The sequence below is a fragment of the Camelina sativa genome, chromosome 12 (assembly GCF_030686135.1).
Source record: "Camelina sativa cultivar CO46 ecotype springtype chromosome 12, ASM3068613v1".
In the NCBI taxonomy this organism is placed as follows: domain Eukaryota; kingdom Viridiplantae; phylum Streptophyta; class Magnoliopsida; order Brassicales; family Brassicaceae; genus Camelina; species Camelina sativa.
The window spans coordinates 40,009,557-40,025,249 of NC_141891.1; the positions used below are offsets into that span (position 1 = coordinate 40,009,557).

The window sequence follows — 15,693 nt, forward strand, 5'->3', positions numbered from 1 at the left end:
TGGTCAGTTGATTATGAAATACAATACAACCCCATGATTTAATAAGAAGCGACGTAGAAGTAAGGAGTTATGCCCGAGCATGAAACGTGGACGGGGATGGGATGAAACGTGGACGGGGATGGGAGAGATAGATTTTTTTACCATTTTAACATAATTACAAAGGCTACAATTGCGTAAGAAATGAATGTTTTGAGCATGTGGAATTAATAATTCGAACATGAAGTGTCAAATATCTACGTACTGTTACAAGACTACTTTTTTCTTTCAATAACTCGGTCATTGGCTGGGGAATATGACATGAACCCATGAAAATTAGAATCGGTTAAATTACGCTAGTTAAGTTGTAACTTTTTATTACGTTTATACTTTATAGTACATATGTACGAACGAACTATATATATACTTTATCGATAGACTTGACTGTTTGTAACAAGACTTTATCAATGAATTGAATATCAATTAGCCTATGTTTTTCTTGTATTCAGAGAGGAAGTATTTTTATAAGAAAAGTTATAAAATTGTCATATATAATCTTGTTCTTAATTGTTCGAAAGGCTATAGTCTAAAGAGCAACACAAAATATTTAGTTAAACAACATGTTAATTCATTACCACCAGTAAAAGCTAATTCTTTTTGGAAATAACGATGGAACAAATGCTTTAAATTGTAAATTCCCATTGAAGTAGTTGACCATAGACGTCTTTGTTTTCACTTACTTATCGTAGACTTTTACTATTAGCATATTATACAAGTCCCACTAAAGTAAGTTACACAGACTCGTATATTGTCTTTCCTTGTAATCAATCCTACATATATTGACTCACATTTCCAAGTTGCAACTTGCTACTATATAAATCACATGAATCTTTTGTTTTTTTTTTTTGTCATTAACAAAATGAACAGGCAGCAACGAGAGAAAGGATAAGAAAGACGAGGATTCGACATTTAATACCGCAACCAAAGTCATCGGCGTCGTTGGAGCCATTGGAGCCGTTGCTGGTCTAATCTCGTGGATGAGCTCGGGCTCAGGAGAGAAGGCATCGGAAGAAAAGATGATGAAGGCTCCTGGGAAGGATGGTCATATTGTCAGGAAAGATTTCGAAAACAACCCTCAAAAGTACTTCGAAGAACTTCACAAGTATAAGAAATGAATAATCTCTGAAAATATATGTGGATTCAATATTTCCGACTATGTTATGTGACTGGCTAAATAATATAAAACGTTGCATGTGAAAGGTATTTCACGTGTATATCGTGTTATGGATCGGTATAAATAAAAACCACTATTATCTTTGATGACTTTGATCATAGCATTTTTATTATTCTATCGTCAAGACCTGCACCTACATTAATACAATGGTCAATGGTAAGTTTTTAATATATAAGACACCATCACATCAGAGATCGATTCCCACTTTTTATGCGTAAGAATTTAGTTAATGGATTGTATTCTAATGGTTGACAAAAACAAAATCTTTATCTATTAATAGGAAATCCAAAACATAAAACAAATTAAAAACATCTTTTATTCATTCATAGTATAGTAAATACAATTTGTTAAAAAAATTATTAACCAAGGATTTGATATTATCGGAGGTATGAAGATATTTATGTTGCAGACCAATTATTATGTACCGTCAAAGTCCGTTTACAAAGTAAATCCGTGAAACCCAAACCAAATAATGTTTTAGAAACCCTATTGTGATAAAGATTAAGAGAAGAGACTCATGAGTCATGACAAAGAGATTACAATTGTTATCTCGTCTGACCGTAACAAAAAAAAATGCATGGAAAGAGGGGGCCCACTAGTGGACCAGCAGAGACTGATCGTTCAAGGAAAACAGCTCGAGAAAGGTCGCACCATAGCTTATTACAAAATCAAGACGGAGTCAACTCTTTTCATGATGTCATGTCTTCGAGGTTAAGATGTATCTTTTGGTTTTCCAAAGTTTATTTTTTTGTGTCTTTCTTCTCTAATTAACTTGTGGTGGACGAGTTCCAATCTCAAGGAGATGTTTTAAATTTAACAAGAAATCATAATAATTAATTCTAGAGCCTTATATCATTCCAATTTCCAAAGATACAAAATACTCCAATATATAGAAGATATGTTTCTTGTTTTTTTATTTTATTTTATTTCTTTTTTTTTATAAAGAGTAGAAGTTAAAATTTTTGTAATATTTAAAGGATAACAAAAACCAGTTCTATATGACAAAATTATCCAAAATTTCAGGTATGGCACAATTAATATCCACATTTTAACATATATAGCCCAAATTAAATTGGGGTATAATAAGAACACCTCCAATGGTGATTATTATTTTCTGTTTTTTGACAACATCCAATGGTGATTATTTATTACTTTATATTTCCTTTTTATTTTGCATGTCAAATTATATTATTTCAGTTCATAATTAAAAGGGCTGACGTGGCAAGGACGAAAAACAGGGTGATTAAGGTTTTCTTACTTTCTGGTCACGCATGGTGTCGCCGGCGGCTTCTCCAAGCCGTACTGCGGTGGATGGGGGGCAGTCGGAGGCTCCGGTGGAGAATATGCAGAAGGCGGTAGTCCCTGTATGTTCCACGGATGGTTCACAAGTGGCTCAGTCGTGATAAGGGTAAGGGTGATGGTTCTATTGAAGTTTCTTCGTCCGCTCAACCTGCGAAGGAGAATCAGCCAGTTAAACATTCATTCCTTCAGGTGGCTCAAAAGCGTGCGTTTGCTCAGCAGAAGTTTGAAATTTCAGAAGTTGATGGTAAGGAGAGGGTGGTTGTTCCTCGGGAGGTGTTTGTTGGTGCAAAGCCTCTTTGGGAGGATTTTGTGATGGGTAATTTTCTCGATGCCAAGGCTCCCCATGTGGGGAAAATTCATATGATAGTGAACAAGATCTGGCGGTTAGGGGATCGGACGTCCTTAATCGATGTGTTCGCGGTGAATGAGTCCACTGTCAAGTTCCGTATTAGGAATGAGGGTATGCGACACAGAGTTCTTAACCACGGTATGTGGAATATTACTGACCTCCTGATGATAGTTTCAAAGTGGACTCCGTTCACAGAAGAAGCTCAACCAGCTATGCGATCTATGCCATTGTGGGTTACCCTAAAGAACATCCCTCCCACAATGTTCACGGATAAGGGGTTAGAATTTTTAGCAAGTGCAGTAGGCAAACCTGTTCGGTTGCACCCTGACACAGAGGCGTGTGTTAGCTTTACTGAAGCTAAGATTATGGTTGATGCGGATTTGACGAAGGAATTACCCACTCAGTATGAAGTTATGGGAGAGGAGGAAGGAGAACTGAGTACTGTTATAGGCTACAGTTACCCTAGATTACCTCCGCGGTGCTCACGCTGTAAGAAATGGGGCCACCTGCTGTCTACTTGTTTATCCCCAGGGGATTCACTAGTTAGTGAGCAGTTGGTTCAGAACTCCCCACTACCGCCAGTCACAAATGTAGCTACGCCTTCAGTTACAGTTCCCTCGGTGGTTGTGGATGCGACCCTGGCTATCCCAAGGACTGAGAATAATGATGTTGTCGCCCCTGCAGTTGTGGAGCATGAAGAAGATGGTTGGCAAACACCCAAGTCGGGTCTTAGTTGTTGATCTGTCGAAGTCTGTTGGGGTTTGTCTGCAAATTCTTACTCTGTTTTGGGAGCTGAAGAAGTATCTCACGAGGAGGAAGAAGCTGGGGTAGATCCACCGCCTGCTCCAATTCTGCAGAATGCTCTGGCAAATCAGAATGTTACGATTCGTAACACCACTGTTGGCTCTCAGGTACGGGGTCTGAAGGAAGATATCCCTTCACGGCCTTACTTGCCGCGGAGTTCAAAAACAGCTCATAAGACAGTGTCCAACCCTCTTGCTCCTAATCAGAGTAGGATGTCCTCCTCCCAATCTTAATGTCATGTTTTTTTTGGAATGTTCGCGGACTCAATAAAACTTCAAAGCATTCCATTATAAAATGATGGGTGGAGAGTAATCAGTTTCAGTTTGGTTGTCTACTTGAGACTCGGGTTAGGGAATTGAAGGCTCAGCGGCTGATGAGTCGTCTATTTCCTGCTTGGTCGTTTATATCTAACTATGAACATAATCGCAGAGGGCGTATTTGGGTAATGTGGAAGGGAAATGTACGTTTGGATCCAGTGTATAAGAGTGAGTAGTTGATCACTTGTTCTGTGCATTTAGAGGATCAGGAGCCGTTTTTTTGTTCCTTTGTTTATGCTTTGCACACAGTGGAGGCAAGAAAGGAGCTTTGGCGGGAGATAAAGGATCACTCTACTTTGCCTCTTCTGCAGAATAACCCTTGGATCCTTATGGGGGATTATAATGAAACTCTTGACATGGAGGAACATTCGAGAGTGGATGATAACCCGGTAGTTACAGGGGGAATGCGAGATTTTCAAGCTGTTGTCAACTGTTGTTCTCTTTCGGATATGGTGTCTCATGGCCCTCTCTACACTTGGTGCAATAAGAGGGAAAATGATCTTATCCTAAAGAAGCTTGATCGTGTGTTAATGAATGATGCTTGGGGGAGGTCCTATCCGCAGTCTTATAGTGTCTTTGCTGCTGGTGGCTGTTATGATCATTTGAGTTGTCGTATTATGGTTCAAGGCGATGTCACTCCAACTCCACGTCGTCGTCCTTTCAAGTTTGTCAATCTTTTAACAGAAATGGAGGAATTTAAGCCATTGGTGACCGAGTTTTGGCAGAGAACAGAACCTCTGTTCTTATCCACATCTTCTCTGTTTCGCTTTTTCAAAAAACTTAAAGGCCTAAAACCAGCTCTGCGGTCTTTGGCGCGAGAACGCATGGGGAATTTGGTTCGTAGAACGGCGGTGGCTTTCCAAGAGTTATGTCAGAAACAACAGGCAAATTTGGACAATCCTTCTGTGCAGTTGATGGAGGAGGAGAACAAAGCTTTTAAGCGATGGGATTTCTTGGCAACTCTTGAGGAAAAGTATTTAAGGCAGAAGTCGAAACTTCATTTGTTGCAGGTGGGTGACAGAAACAATAAAACATTTCACCGTGCGGCTAAGGCTAGGGAAGCAATAAATAGCATCAAAGAGGTCCACTGTCTGGATAGTCGAATTGTCACAAACGATACTGATATCAAAACAGAGGCGGAACGTCATTTCAGGGAATTCTTACAGGCGATTCCTGCAGGTTTCGAGGGTGTCACGGTGGAAGTGTTGGAGCAGTTGTTATCTTACCGATGTACTCATGTTGATCAGCAAGCTCTAACTCGAGTGGTTTCGGGGGATGAAATTAAACACGTCCTATTCTCAATGCCGAGTGATAAATCTCCGGGTCCTGATGGGTTCACCTCCGAATTTTTTAAAGCAACCTGGGAAGTGAGTTCGTTTTGGCTGTTCAATCCTTCTTTGCAAAGGGGTTCTTGCCTAAAGGAGTCAATGCTACAATACTAGCCCTTATCCCTAAGTCGACTTCTGCAATGGAGATGAAAGACTATCGCCCTATATCTTTTTGTAACGTGATTTACAAGGTTATATCGAAGATCATTGCTAACCGTCTTAAGAGACTCCTACCGAAGTTCATCTCTAGCAACCAGTCAGCATTTGTTCAAGATCGGCTCCTCATTGAGAATGTATTGCTAGCCACAGAACTAGTCAAAGATTATCACAAGCCCTCTATCTCTGGCCGCTGTGCCATTAAGATTGATATCTCCAAAGCATTTGATTCGGTTCAATGGTCTTTCCTGTCCAAGATTTTTTCTGCAATGCAATTTCCCCCTTTGTTCATTCACTGGGTCATGTTGTGTGTGTCTACGGCTTCTTTCTCGGTTCAGGTCAATGGTGAACTTGCAGGGTATTTCCGGAGCTCGCGAGGCCTTCGTCAAGGGTGTGCTTTATCCCCTTACTTATTCGTCATGTGCATGGACGTCCTCTCTAAACTCTTGGACAGGGCAGCGGGGGATCGTATGTTTGGTTATCACCCGAGATGTCAGAATTTGGGACTTACTCATTTAAGTTTTGTAGATGACATTATGGTCCTCTCTGATGGGAAGCAGCGTTCTGTTGAGGGTATATTGACTGTTTTCGATCAGTTTGCAAAGATGTCAGGGCTCACAATAAGTTTGCAAAAATCCACCATTTATATGGCTGGTGAAGTTTCCACTCCCCATGATATGCAATTGCCATTTACAGCAGGTGCCTCCCGGTTCGTTATCTCGGTCTCCCTCTGGTCACTAGGAGGCTTACTATGGCGGACCGTTCACCGTTATTGGAACAAATTCGTAAACGTATTGGTTCCTGGACTGCTTGCCATCTGACTTATGCTGGTCGGTTTAACTTGATATCCTCTGTTCTATGGAGTGTCTGTAGTTTTTGGATGGGGGATTTCCGTTTACCAAGAGCGTGTATTAATGAGATTGAATCCCTATGTTCAGCTTTTCTTTGTTCGGGGCATGAGATGAATGCCAGAAAGGCAAAGGTGACTTGGGATGTTGTCTGTAAACCTAAAGCAGAGGGTGGGCTTGGGTTACGATCGTTGCAAGAAGCAAACTTGGTGAGTTGTTTGAGGTTGATTTGGCGCCTAGTGTCGAATGGTAATTCTTTGTGGGTAAACTGGTCTTCAGCTAATCTCTTGCGGCGAACTTCGTTCTGGTCAGTTAAGAGTACAACAACTTTGGGCTCTTGGATTTGGAAAAAATTGCTTAAATAGAGGGAGCTAGCCAAATCTTTCTGCAAAGTTGAGGTTGGGAATGGGGAGCATACCTCTTTTTGGTTCGACAATTGGTCAGATATGGGTCCACTTATCGACATTGTTGGTGACAGAGGCGTCATTGACTTGGGGATTGGCCGTCACAGTTCTCTAGCAGCGGCTTGGACCAATCGCAGACAACGTCGTCATCGGTCGGATCAGTTAACACTGATAGAGAATGCCCTTCACTCGCAATGGCAGCGCCGGCAGACGAAACCCGATCAATTACTGTGGCGCGGGAGAAATGATGTTTTCAAACAGAGATTCTCAACTAAAGACACTTGGAACCATGTGCGAACGACGTCTACTACGGTCTCCTGGCATCGAGGCATTTGGTTTACTCATGATACCCCAAAGTTCTTGTTTTGTACCTAGTTAGCGGTCCTTGATCGCCTTTCGACAGGTTTGCGTATGGTTGCGTGGAACGGTTGGCTTGCGGGGACTTGTAGTCTATGCCATTCTGATATGGAGAGTCGAGATCATCTATTTTTCAGTTGCCCTTTTGTTTCCCTGGTGTGGTTGGAGCTGGCAAAGGGGCTTCTACGCACAAGTTATACGACGGATTGGTCCTCAGTTCTAACCTTCATCTCCAACCCGCAGCTCAACAAGGTTGGCGGTTTTCTCATAAGGTACGTCTTTCAGGCGGTCATTTATAGTGTTTGGCGCAAACGCAATGGTCGTCGTCATGGTGAAGTCTCGCACACTACTGTCAACATTTTCGACTAGATTGATAAGCAAGTCCGTGATCAGTTGCTCGCTATTGGTCTTCTGGGTGATCGCCGTTATGCTGAGGCTTTCCAACAGTGGCTTCACCTCCGGCAAACATAATTTCCTTACTTTTATTTTTCTTCAAAACCCATAAGCTCAAATGTTCTATAATTTGATGCACTAATTGTAAAAACGTTATTTTTCTTTTGAATATAATTTAATATTATTTTCAAAACAAATTATATTATTTCCTTTAAAATCGAGATATACTTTAAAAGATACCACCACTAAAATAGTAGTATATAGCAAATTGTCTTAATTGTCGGCCTCACATTAGCAACCCTAAAAATCTCTCATGAACCTATCGCTTTGGACACACAAACACATACGCACACGGCACACACCAAACAAAAGAAAGCAAAAGAGTAGAAGAAGTTAGATCTTTGCGCGATCATACCAGTATGAACAACAACGAGGACAAAGGTAATAAAGGTGAGAACTGGAGATTGTTTTACGATATCGCAACTAAAGTCTTAGCCATGATTGGAGCCATTGGAACCTTAGCGAATCTAGTCTCGTTGATGAACTTGGGCTCACAAGCGAAGGTGATGAACGTTTCTTGGATGGATGCTCGTATTCCCAATAAAGCTTACGAAGACTATATCAAGGATCTGCGTGATAAGAAGTAAACTATGTATGAGTTTTTGATTAATCATGATGATTTTATATATTGTATGAATCTACGAATACGTTTCCTATGAATGATCTGTTATATAATATTGCTTGTTTTATGTTGTAATAGTGGGAAGCTATAAAACATGGCTTTAATCGGCTAACTTCATGTACTTTTTTTTTTTAATGTGGCTTGATGATCGTACAAAACAGAGCACATAACTAGGGAACAGAACATAAAAGATTAAAAGAAACTGCTTCACTTCTAATAGGTTCTAGGCTGAGACAGTCCGTTTGTCTGAGGTGGTTCTTTGCACTACTCGACCACTCGAGCGGTTTCCGCTTCCACCACCACCTGTACCAGATGGTCCACGAGGAATAACACGCTGTATGATTCGGATAGGAGTCCCTCCTAAATCAAAGTCTTCCTTCAATGATCTAGTCAGGAACCTTATGTCGCTTTCCAATAACTGTGTTTTACCGCTCACAAACGCTACAAAAGTCGGTGGTCGAGCTTTCACTTGAGTAAAAAACTTGATCTTTGGCTGCGAAGCTGTGTCTTTCCAAGAATGTCGGCTCATAACCTAACTCAACACACAGAACAAATGATTAAGCAAGTAATGATTATGTCACATTTATTGTATATATTACTATAGTCTGATTCATTTACAGTACAAACCTTACGCAACCAGCGATTGAGGCGGCCTGTGGAAAGTCTTGAACACCATCTCTTGTACGTGTCAGTGACTTCTTTCATCACTTCCATACGTCCTCTTCCCTCTAATGCAGAGATAAACACAACTGGTATTCCAGTTATCTGCAACCAAATATCATGTTTCCATCACCCGGAACCCAAAGAATGACAAAAGAAGAAACAAGAATTAACAAAAGTTGCTATTTTTACTATATTACCTGAGGAATAACTGTCTGTATTTCAATGGGAACAGCTTCTTTGATCTTCTTGTACATCTCAGAGTTCTCTTTCCCTCTTAGACGATCCATTTTGTTAACAATGACGACTAGACCACGTCCTTCTTCTACAGCACGTCTAGCTATAACTACTTCTGAATGTGTCATACTACATCTAGCTTTTATGATCTAATGATTGCAAATACAAAACATAAGGTGAGCAACTCTTTATTTCCTTTCTCTGTTTTCACAGTTGTGCAAAAAAACATGAATCACTAGAGTAATGTGTGTATACAAACCTCTTCTGCATCGAGAACTAAAGCGATAACATGTGCTCGCATAAGACTTTTTCTCGATTGCATGATACTCAAAGATGCTGGTCCTTTGTCTCGCTCTGTTCTCTCCAACCAGCCAGCAGTATCAACCTTAACAAATAACCGGCATAAACATATGAAACGCTGGTTCAGCTTTTTATGTTTAACATTAAGTGAACCATAGCTGGTGTCAGAGAATTAGAAAAAACAAAACAGAATTCTAAACTTACCAGATAAACTGTCCTACCCTGAAACTCAAACTGAACTCTCACAGCATCTCTAGTGAGACCAGCTTCTGGACCCACCAACACACGCTCTTCTTCCAGTAATGCATTAAGAAGTGTGGACTTCCCAACATTAGGCTTACCCACAATAGCTAACTGCAATGGCAACTTGGACTCATCGATTTCATCAGAGAGATTCTCATCGCTCAGAACATCGTCTTGACTGCACATATCTAATATAAGACTGTTGAGGTTCAGTAAAGAGATAAATCAAGGAAGCAGCTTCTGGTATGATTGTCTTGATACAGGTATAGATTGGTTTTATTACCGTTTAGCCTTTCAACCATGTAATCCTCTAGTAAAGGACGGAGAACTTCATAAAGTGTGGTCATACCAAGTCCAGTCTCAGCTGAAATAGCAATAGGCTCGCCAAAACCTAATGCAAGGGCCTCTGAAGCAACTTCATCAAGAGAGCCAATTGATTCAGATTTATTCATAACGACTATAGGCTTAATCTGTGGAGCATGCTTTCTTAACCATTTCCCAACCTCTAAATCTAATGGATGCAACCCAGCCCTACAAAAACATGAACAAGAACAATGCTTTATAAGGAAGAAAAAAACACTAACATCAAATTAGTTTGTCGTAACTACTAACTAGGGATCAAAATATCACCTAACGTCGATAATAAGAACCGCAAACTGAGTCCTTGCGAGCACATTAGCCGTCATTGCTGTGGTTCTACCAAGAATAGTACCCGAAGAAACCTCAGTCTCTATACCAGCAGAGTCCAACACATTGAACCTCAAATCACCTAATTTAGCAACCCCTTCTCTTATATCCCTTGTAACATGATCATCTGGAGTGTTGTAAACCAGAGCTTCCCTCCTCCGAATCAATCTGAACAACAACACAATTAGCTTTAAATCCATTACAACGTAATAACCCCAAAACTTTTTAAAAAAAAACTAATCTTGAAACTAACCGGTTATACAAGGCAGACTTCCCAACATTTGGCCGTCCCATAAGCATCACAGTAGGTAGCAGATTCACATCAAATTTGGTGAAATCAATTGGTTTCTTGTAAACAACCTTTGGTTTCATATCAACAAGTTTCTCAAAGGGAGCATCACCATCATCAACATTTGATTCATCAGAACCAAGAATTGAAACCGAGGCAAACCCATTTGTGGGTCGAACTAAGAAAGCAGGATTCAAGTCTGTGATCAAACTACCACAAAGCCTATAACTATTCTGATGAATTCCATGTCTAGCAATTGAACTGAACCCTGAAGGAGAAACAAGTGAAAGATTTGAGATTTGAGATTTGTCACATAAGCAGACATTGAAAGATATGAGAATTGATATACCTAAAGATGAAAGATTGAAGCAATTGGGAGCAATGATCTGATCTCGGGAATGAAATTGCTGAGAAGAGACACATCTATGGTAAAGCCCACGAGTGAATTGATTCTTCCGAGCTGAGATTGCTCGCACCAGTGACTGAGACATTGCAGCTGACAGATTCCACTTTAAGGGTATACGAAGCTTTGCATTTGTGTATTCGATTCTGAAATTGAAAATGAGAATAGAGAGAGGGAGAGAGAGAGAGTGAATCAAAGGTGTTTAAAACCCTAAACCCTTGTTCACCGGTGAGAGATGGTAACTCTGCCGTTGTTGAGTCATGCCGATTTGTCGACGTGAGTGATGATAATGTGTACATACGATATGACGTCGTTTTCAACATTAGGTTTGGTTTTCCCTGGGATAAAAACCGAACCGAAATTACCAATCCGAACCGAACCGAGATTTACGGGCTTCGGTTCGGGGTCGGTTATTAGGGCAGAACCGGCAGCTTGAAGAAATTAATTCGGTTGTCTTATCCTACAAAAATTTTAGTGTAACTCAAATCTTGACAAATATGAAGATATTCTTCAAGGAAAGGGCAACAATTTGCAGATATTTGAGAAAAAATATACATACTATAATTATTTTAGGACGGTTGCATCATTTTTTTCACTATATACAATATTGTTGTTACTTATATATCTATATTTACCATCCTAAAAAAAAAACTCTAGAAGATCAGGTTGTGTTAATTTTCTTTAATATAATTTCACTTAATTTAGGATGATCATGTCTCTTTACTTTTTCACTTAGGAGATTTGTTGTCAAAAAAAAAAAAAAAAAGATTTGTGTCCTTTATCACACTTAGAATCTAGAAGGTAAGGTAGAAAATTAGCACTCGTAATTCCATTTGATTTTAATTTGTTTACCATCCTAAAAATATCTTTATTTTAATTTTAATTTTTTTAATCAAGATTTGTGTTTTTATGATTTTAATTTATTTGGTTTTATTCTCGAAAAACTTAAAAGTAAAATTAATTATTGAGTACATCAAGATGTGTCCATATAACTAAATATATATTTTAATAAACTCCATTAATTCTTCAACTTGATTTTTGTTTACTTACATTAAAATCAATTTCGATTTGGATCCTATGAACTGATACCTACATAATTTATCCAAGATTCATCAAAATGAAATTTTTGTACAAACTTATCCTTTCATTCTCAACAAACTTACTTTTAAGTGTTTTCTCCTAAAATTTTTGAACTTTTTCCCAAAACTTTTGAATGTTATACAACAAAATGCAAGTTGGTACCTTTAAAAATCCACACTGATCTTTTACATTTTTTGATTCTTCTCTAATCTTTATACTAAAATCGATTCAAACTCATTCTTTTATTCAAACCAAAACAAATGTGAACTTCATCAAATATATTCATCTTTATTTCCTCCAAGGTTATGTTTTTCCTAGATTTTTTTTCATAAATGATTCAATTTTGAGGGGATGTGATTTAGAAATGACTATGAAAATAGTGACTATCACTTTTAAGTGTTGATTTTCCATTTGTTTCAAAAAAGTTCATATATGATTTTGCTTTATGTAAAAAATGAGAGGATTATTTGATTCATAACTACGAGATCCAATGGCTCCTTATCCACAAATTTCTCACAGCAATCATCTCCAGACGACGACCTTCTCAGCCATTTCCACCGCTGGAGACTTGACCTGTAAATCGAAAGGCAATCAATTTCTGGAAAGGAAAAAAAATTGGATTGTAGTCTATGTCTCTCACATGTAGTTGAAACGAAGATTCTTCACAAAAGAGAGCATTTTGTGCAATCAATCTTATCTTTGGTGGCCGGAGAGTTCGCTGAATTTTTTCCCCTCGTTTTTTTTGTCTCTCCGACGACGAGGGTTTTGTTTCTCCAAAGCTTTTTGTCCAGAGGGTTTTTGTTTCTCTTCTGTAAACCCATTTCTTTTTTTTTGTCTTTTTCTGTTTATCGTAAAGGCGTTATTACTTGTTTCTCTAATCTCCATGATTCTCTTATCTCCATTAAAACTTCTCCCCACTAGTGCTTAATTCTTCCTAATTGTCATGGATTAGTGATGGAGAATGAATTTGCTTGGGCTTCACGTTATCATGCACCTTAAAATTTATTTTGATATTTTTATTTTATTTTTTTAGTATATTATTTTCTGAGAAAAAATATAAAACAATGAGAGATGTATTGGACTAAGTTTTTAAATAAAAATATAAAATATAAAATAAATTTCATATATGATTTTGCTTTACGTAAAAAAAGAGAGGATTATTTACACTCGCTCAAAATACAATTTGTATATTGAAAACTATTGTTGATTGAAAGCTAAAAAGGCAGTTGAGAAATTTTTTTTTTCTCAAAGATTGTCATCTCTCTTTCAAATAACTTTTTTTTATGTACTACTTTCAAGATAGGTATCCTTTTTCCTTTTTCTATTTTTATTTATATTTATTTATGCGCTATTCAAATCTTAATCAATATCTACGAGGAGAAATTATTCAAAAAATAAAATTAATTATTTTAGGAGAAAATAAAATTATTCAAATCATGCTTCTTTTACAAAATACAAAATCGATTTTTCTAATTGATTGTGTAACACTTAAAACATACAGTAGAACCTCTATAAATTAATACTCGGTAAATTAATAACTTCTATAAATTAATAAATTTCTCCGGTCCCAAGTTGGGACTAGTGTAATTTTGGACACTATTCGATAATATAATAAAATAATAATTTTTTTGAAATTCCTTTGTAAATATATGGTCCCATCAATAATATAAATTAATAATTATATAAAATTATCTAAATATATGTATATATCTACTCATTAATTTTTATTAGAGTTCATCTTTAACTCATTAATTTTTATTAGAGTTCATTTTTAATATTTTTACTATATAAAATCTTTGAATGATATCTTCAAAGCATGGTAATTGTTATTTTCATTGTAATTGATTTTATAAAATATTAGTTATAAAGATTAAATCATGTTTTTAATATATTTTTACCAAATTAGGAAAGTCTCTCTACAAATTAATAATTATTAATTTATCGATAAATTAAAACCTCTATAAATTAATAAAATTTCATGGTCCCGACTTTATTAATTTATAGAGGTTTTACTGTAGAACTTAACATATCATCATCCGAATACAAGACTCCAAATAAAATGTGATCAATCACAATTAAAGACTCAAAACCCATTAAAAACAAACACACTTGCTTAAAATTTATTTCTAAAATCGATTCAAACTCATTTTTTAATTAGACCAAAACAAATGTAATTTTCATTAATTATTTGCATCTTAATTTTCTCAAAGTTATATCTTCCACAATCATTCGATTCTGAGGTGATATGTTTGATTTAATTAGAAAGGAATAAGAAAGTAATGATTATCATTTTTAAGTTTTGAGTTTCCATATGTTTTAAAATTGTTCATTATGGTTTTGTTTTACGTAAAAAATGAGAGAGAATTATTTGCACTTGTTGGAGACACAATTTATATATGAAAAACTATTGTTGATGAGTTTTATAGATCAAAAGCTGAAAAAATCGACTGATGAAATAATTAAAAAAAAATCATTTTCATCATCTTCAGATACCTTTTGTTTTTTCCATATACTACTTCCAAGATAAATATCCTTTGAATTATTTATTATTATTATTATTGTTTATAGTTATTTATTTGCTATACAAATCTTAATATCAATTATCAAAAAAATTATTCAAAAATGTAAAACATACACAAGGAAAAATAATACTTGCTCTTGTCCAGTTATGGTGATGGTATTAACACATTGTCTTCCCTTTGTCATTTTGATTTGGAAGCATTAAAATATGGGAGATTCTCAAAAATAGCACAATTTTAAGTTTTTGTTCCAAATTTAGCATACACTTTTGTATTTTCCAAAATTAGCACACAAATTAAAGCACTAAAATAATTAATTAAGTATTAAATAAAAATCTCCATCTTTATCTCTACAATAATGAGATTTCTGAGATTTCGTTTTCACCGGCGTCATCTTCTCCAACTCAGCGAGCTCACGTCTCGATTTCTCCAGAACCATGTGCCCTCTTCTTCTTCTTATTCTTTAATTTGCTCTTTAATCGTTTCACCAAGCTTTGCTACTTGTAATTACCAATTCACAAAATCATATGAGCCGAAGCGTGACAAACCATGAGCCAATCGAGTCCTTACTCTCCCAAGACCTTAAAGCATCATAAATTTCTTGCCAATCAATTTTTATTTCCCGATCTTTCGCTGTCTATGGGTTTTCGCCGCTGTGTTCACAGCCGTGTTCTCATCACTGATCTATGTTCATATATAGTTCCGATGAAGCATATGACCGAGATATTATCGATTTCGTATTTTGGAGATGTTGGTGACGGAAAGACCTTGAACACCAGCACATTCATTTCAATGATTAATCAAAAGGTACTCCAACATCAACGATGGAATGCTACTCTATGTGTCTTGTGGTATGTATTTGACTCAGAGCTTCAATCTCACTAGTCATATCACTCTATACGTCGCCGATGGAGCGGTTATCAAAGCCCTTTAGGTGAGTGATTGATTTTGATCAAATAAACCTTATATGAAGAACTTGATTCAGGGAATATATTTGGAATTTTTTGGTTTGTGTGTCCTCTAATGATGTTTGATTTTTGAAACTGTGTTTATAGTTGGAGATTTAGGTTTAGACGTGTATCATTGTAAAAATGTGTTAATGTTTTGAGGTTTCCTTGGTAGTTG

At 37.0% G+C, this 15,693-nt stretch overlaps 1 protein-coding gene and 1 pseudogene across 1 annotated transcript; one reads left to right on the plus strand and one right to left on the minus strand.

Moving 5' to 3' along the window:
• Positions 1–2,587: 2,587 nt before the first annotated feature.
• LOC147933379 (uncharacterized) lies at positions 2,588–7,546 on the plus strand (annotated as a pseudogene).
• A 699-nt stretch (positions 7,547–8,245) lies between these two features.
• LOC104732854 (uncharacterized) lies at positions 8,246–11,266 on the minus strand. The gene is made up of 9 exons (XM_087479052.1): positions 10,916–11,266; positions 10,531–10,834; positions 10,221–10,445; positions 9,874–10,121; positions 9,552–9,778; positions 9,307–9,432; positions 9,011–9,196; positions 8,778–8,915; positions 8,246–8,682 (listed from the first exon to the last, which is right to left on the minus strand). Exons 1-9 carry the CDS (start codon positions 11,055–11,057, stop codon positions 8,374–8,376), a joined length of 1,905 nt encoding a protein of 634 aa, XP_087335178.1. The 5' UTR covers positions 11,058–11,266; the 3' UTR covers positions 8,246–8,373.
• Positions 11,267–15,693: the final 4,427 nt, after the last annotated feature.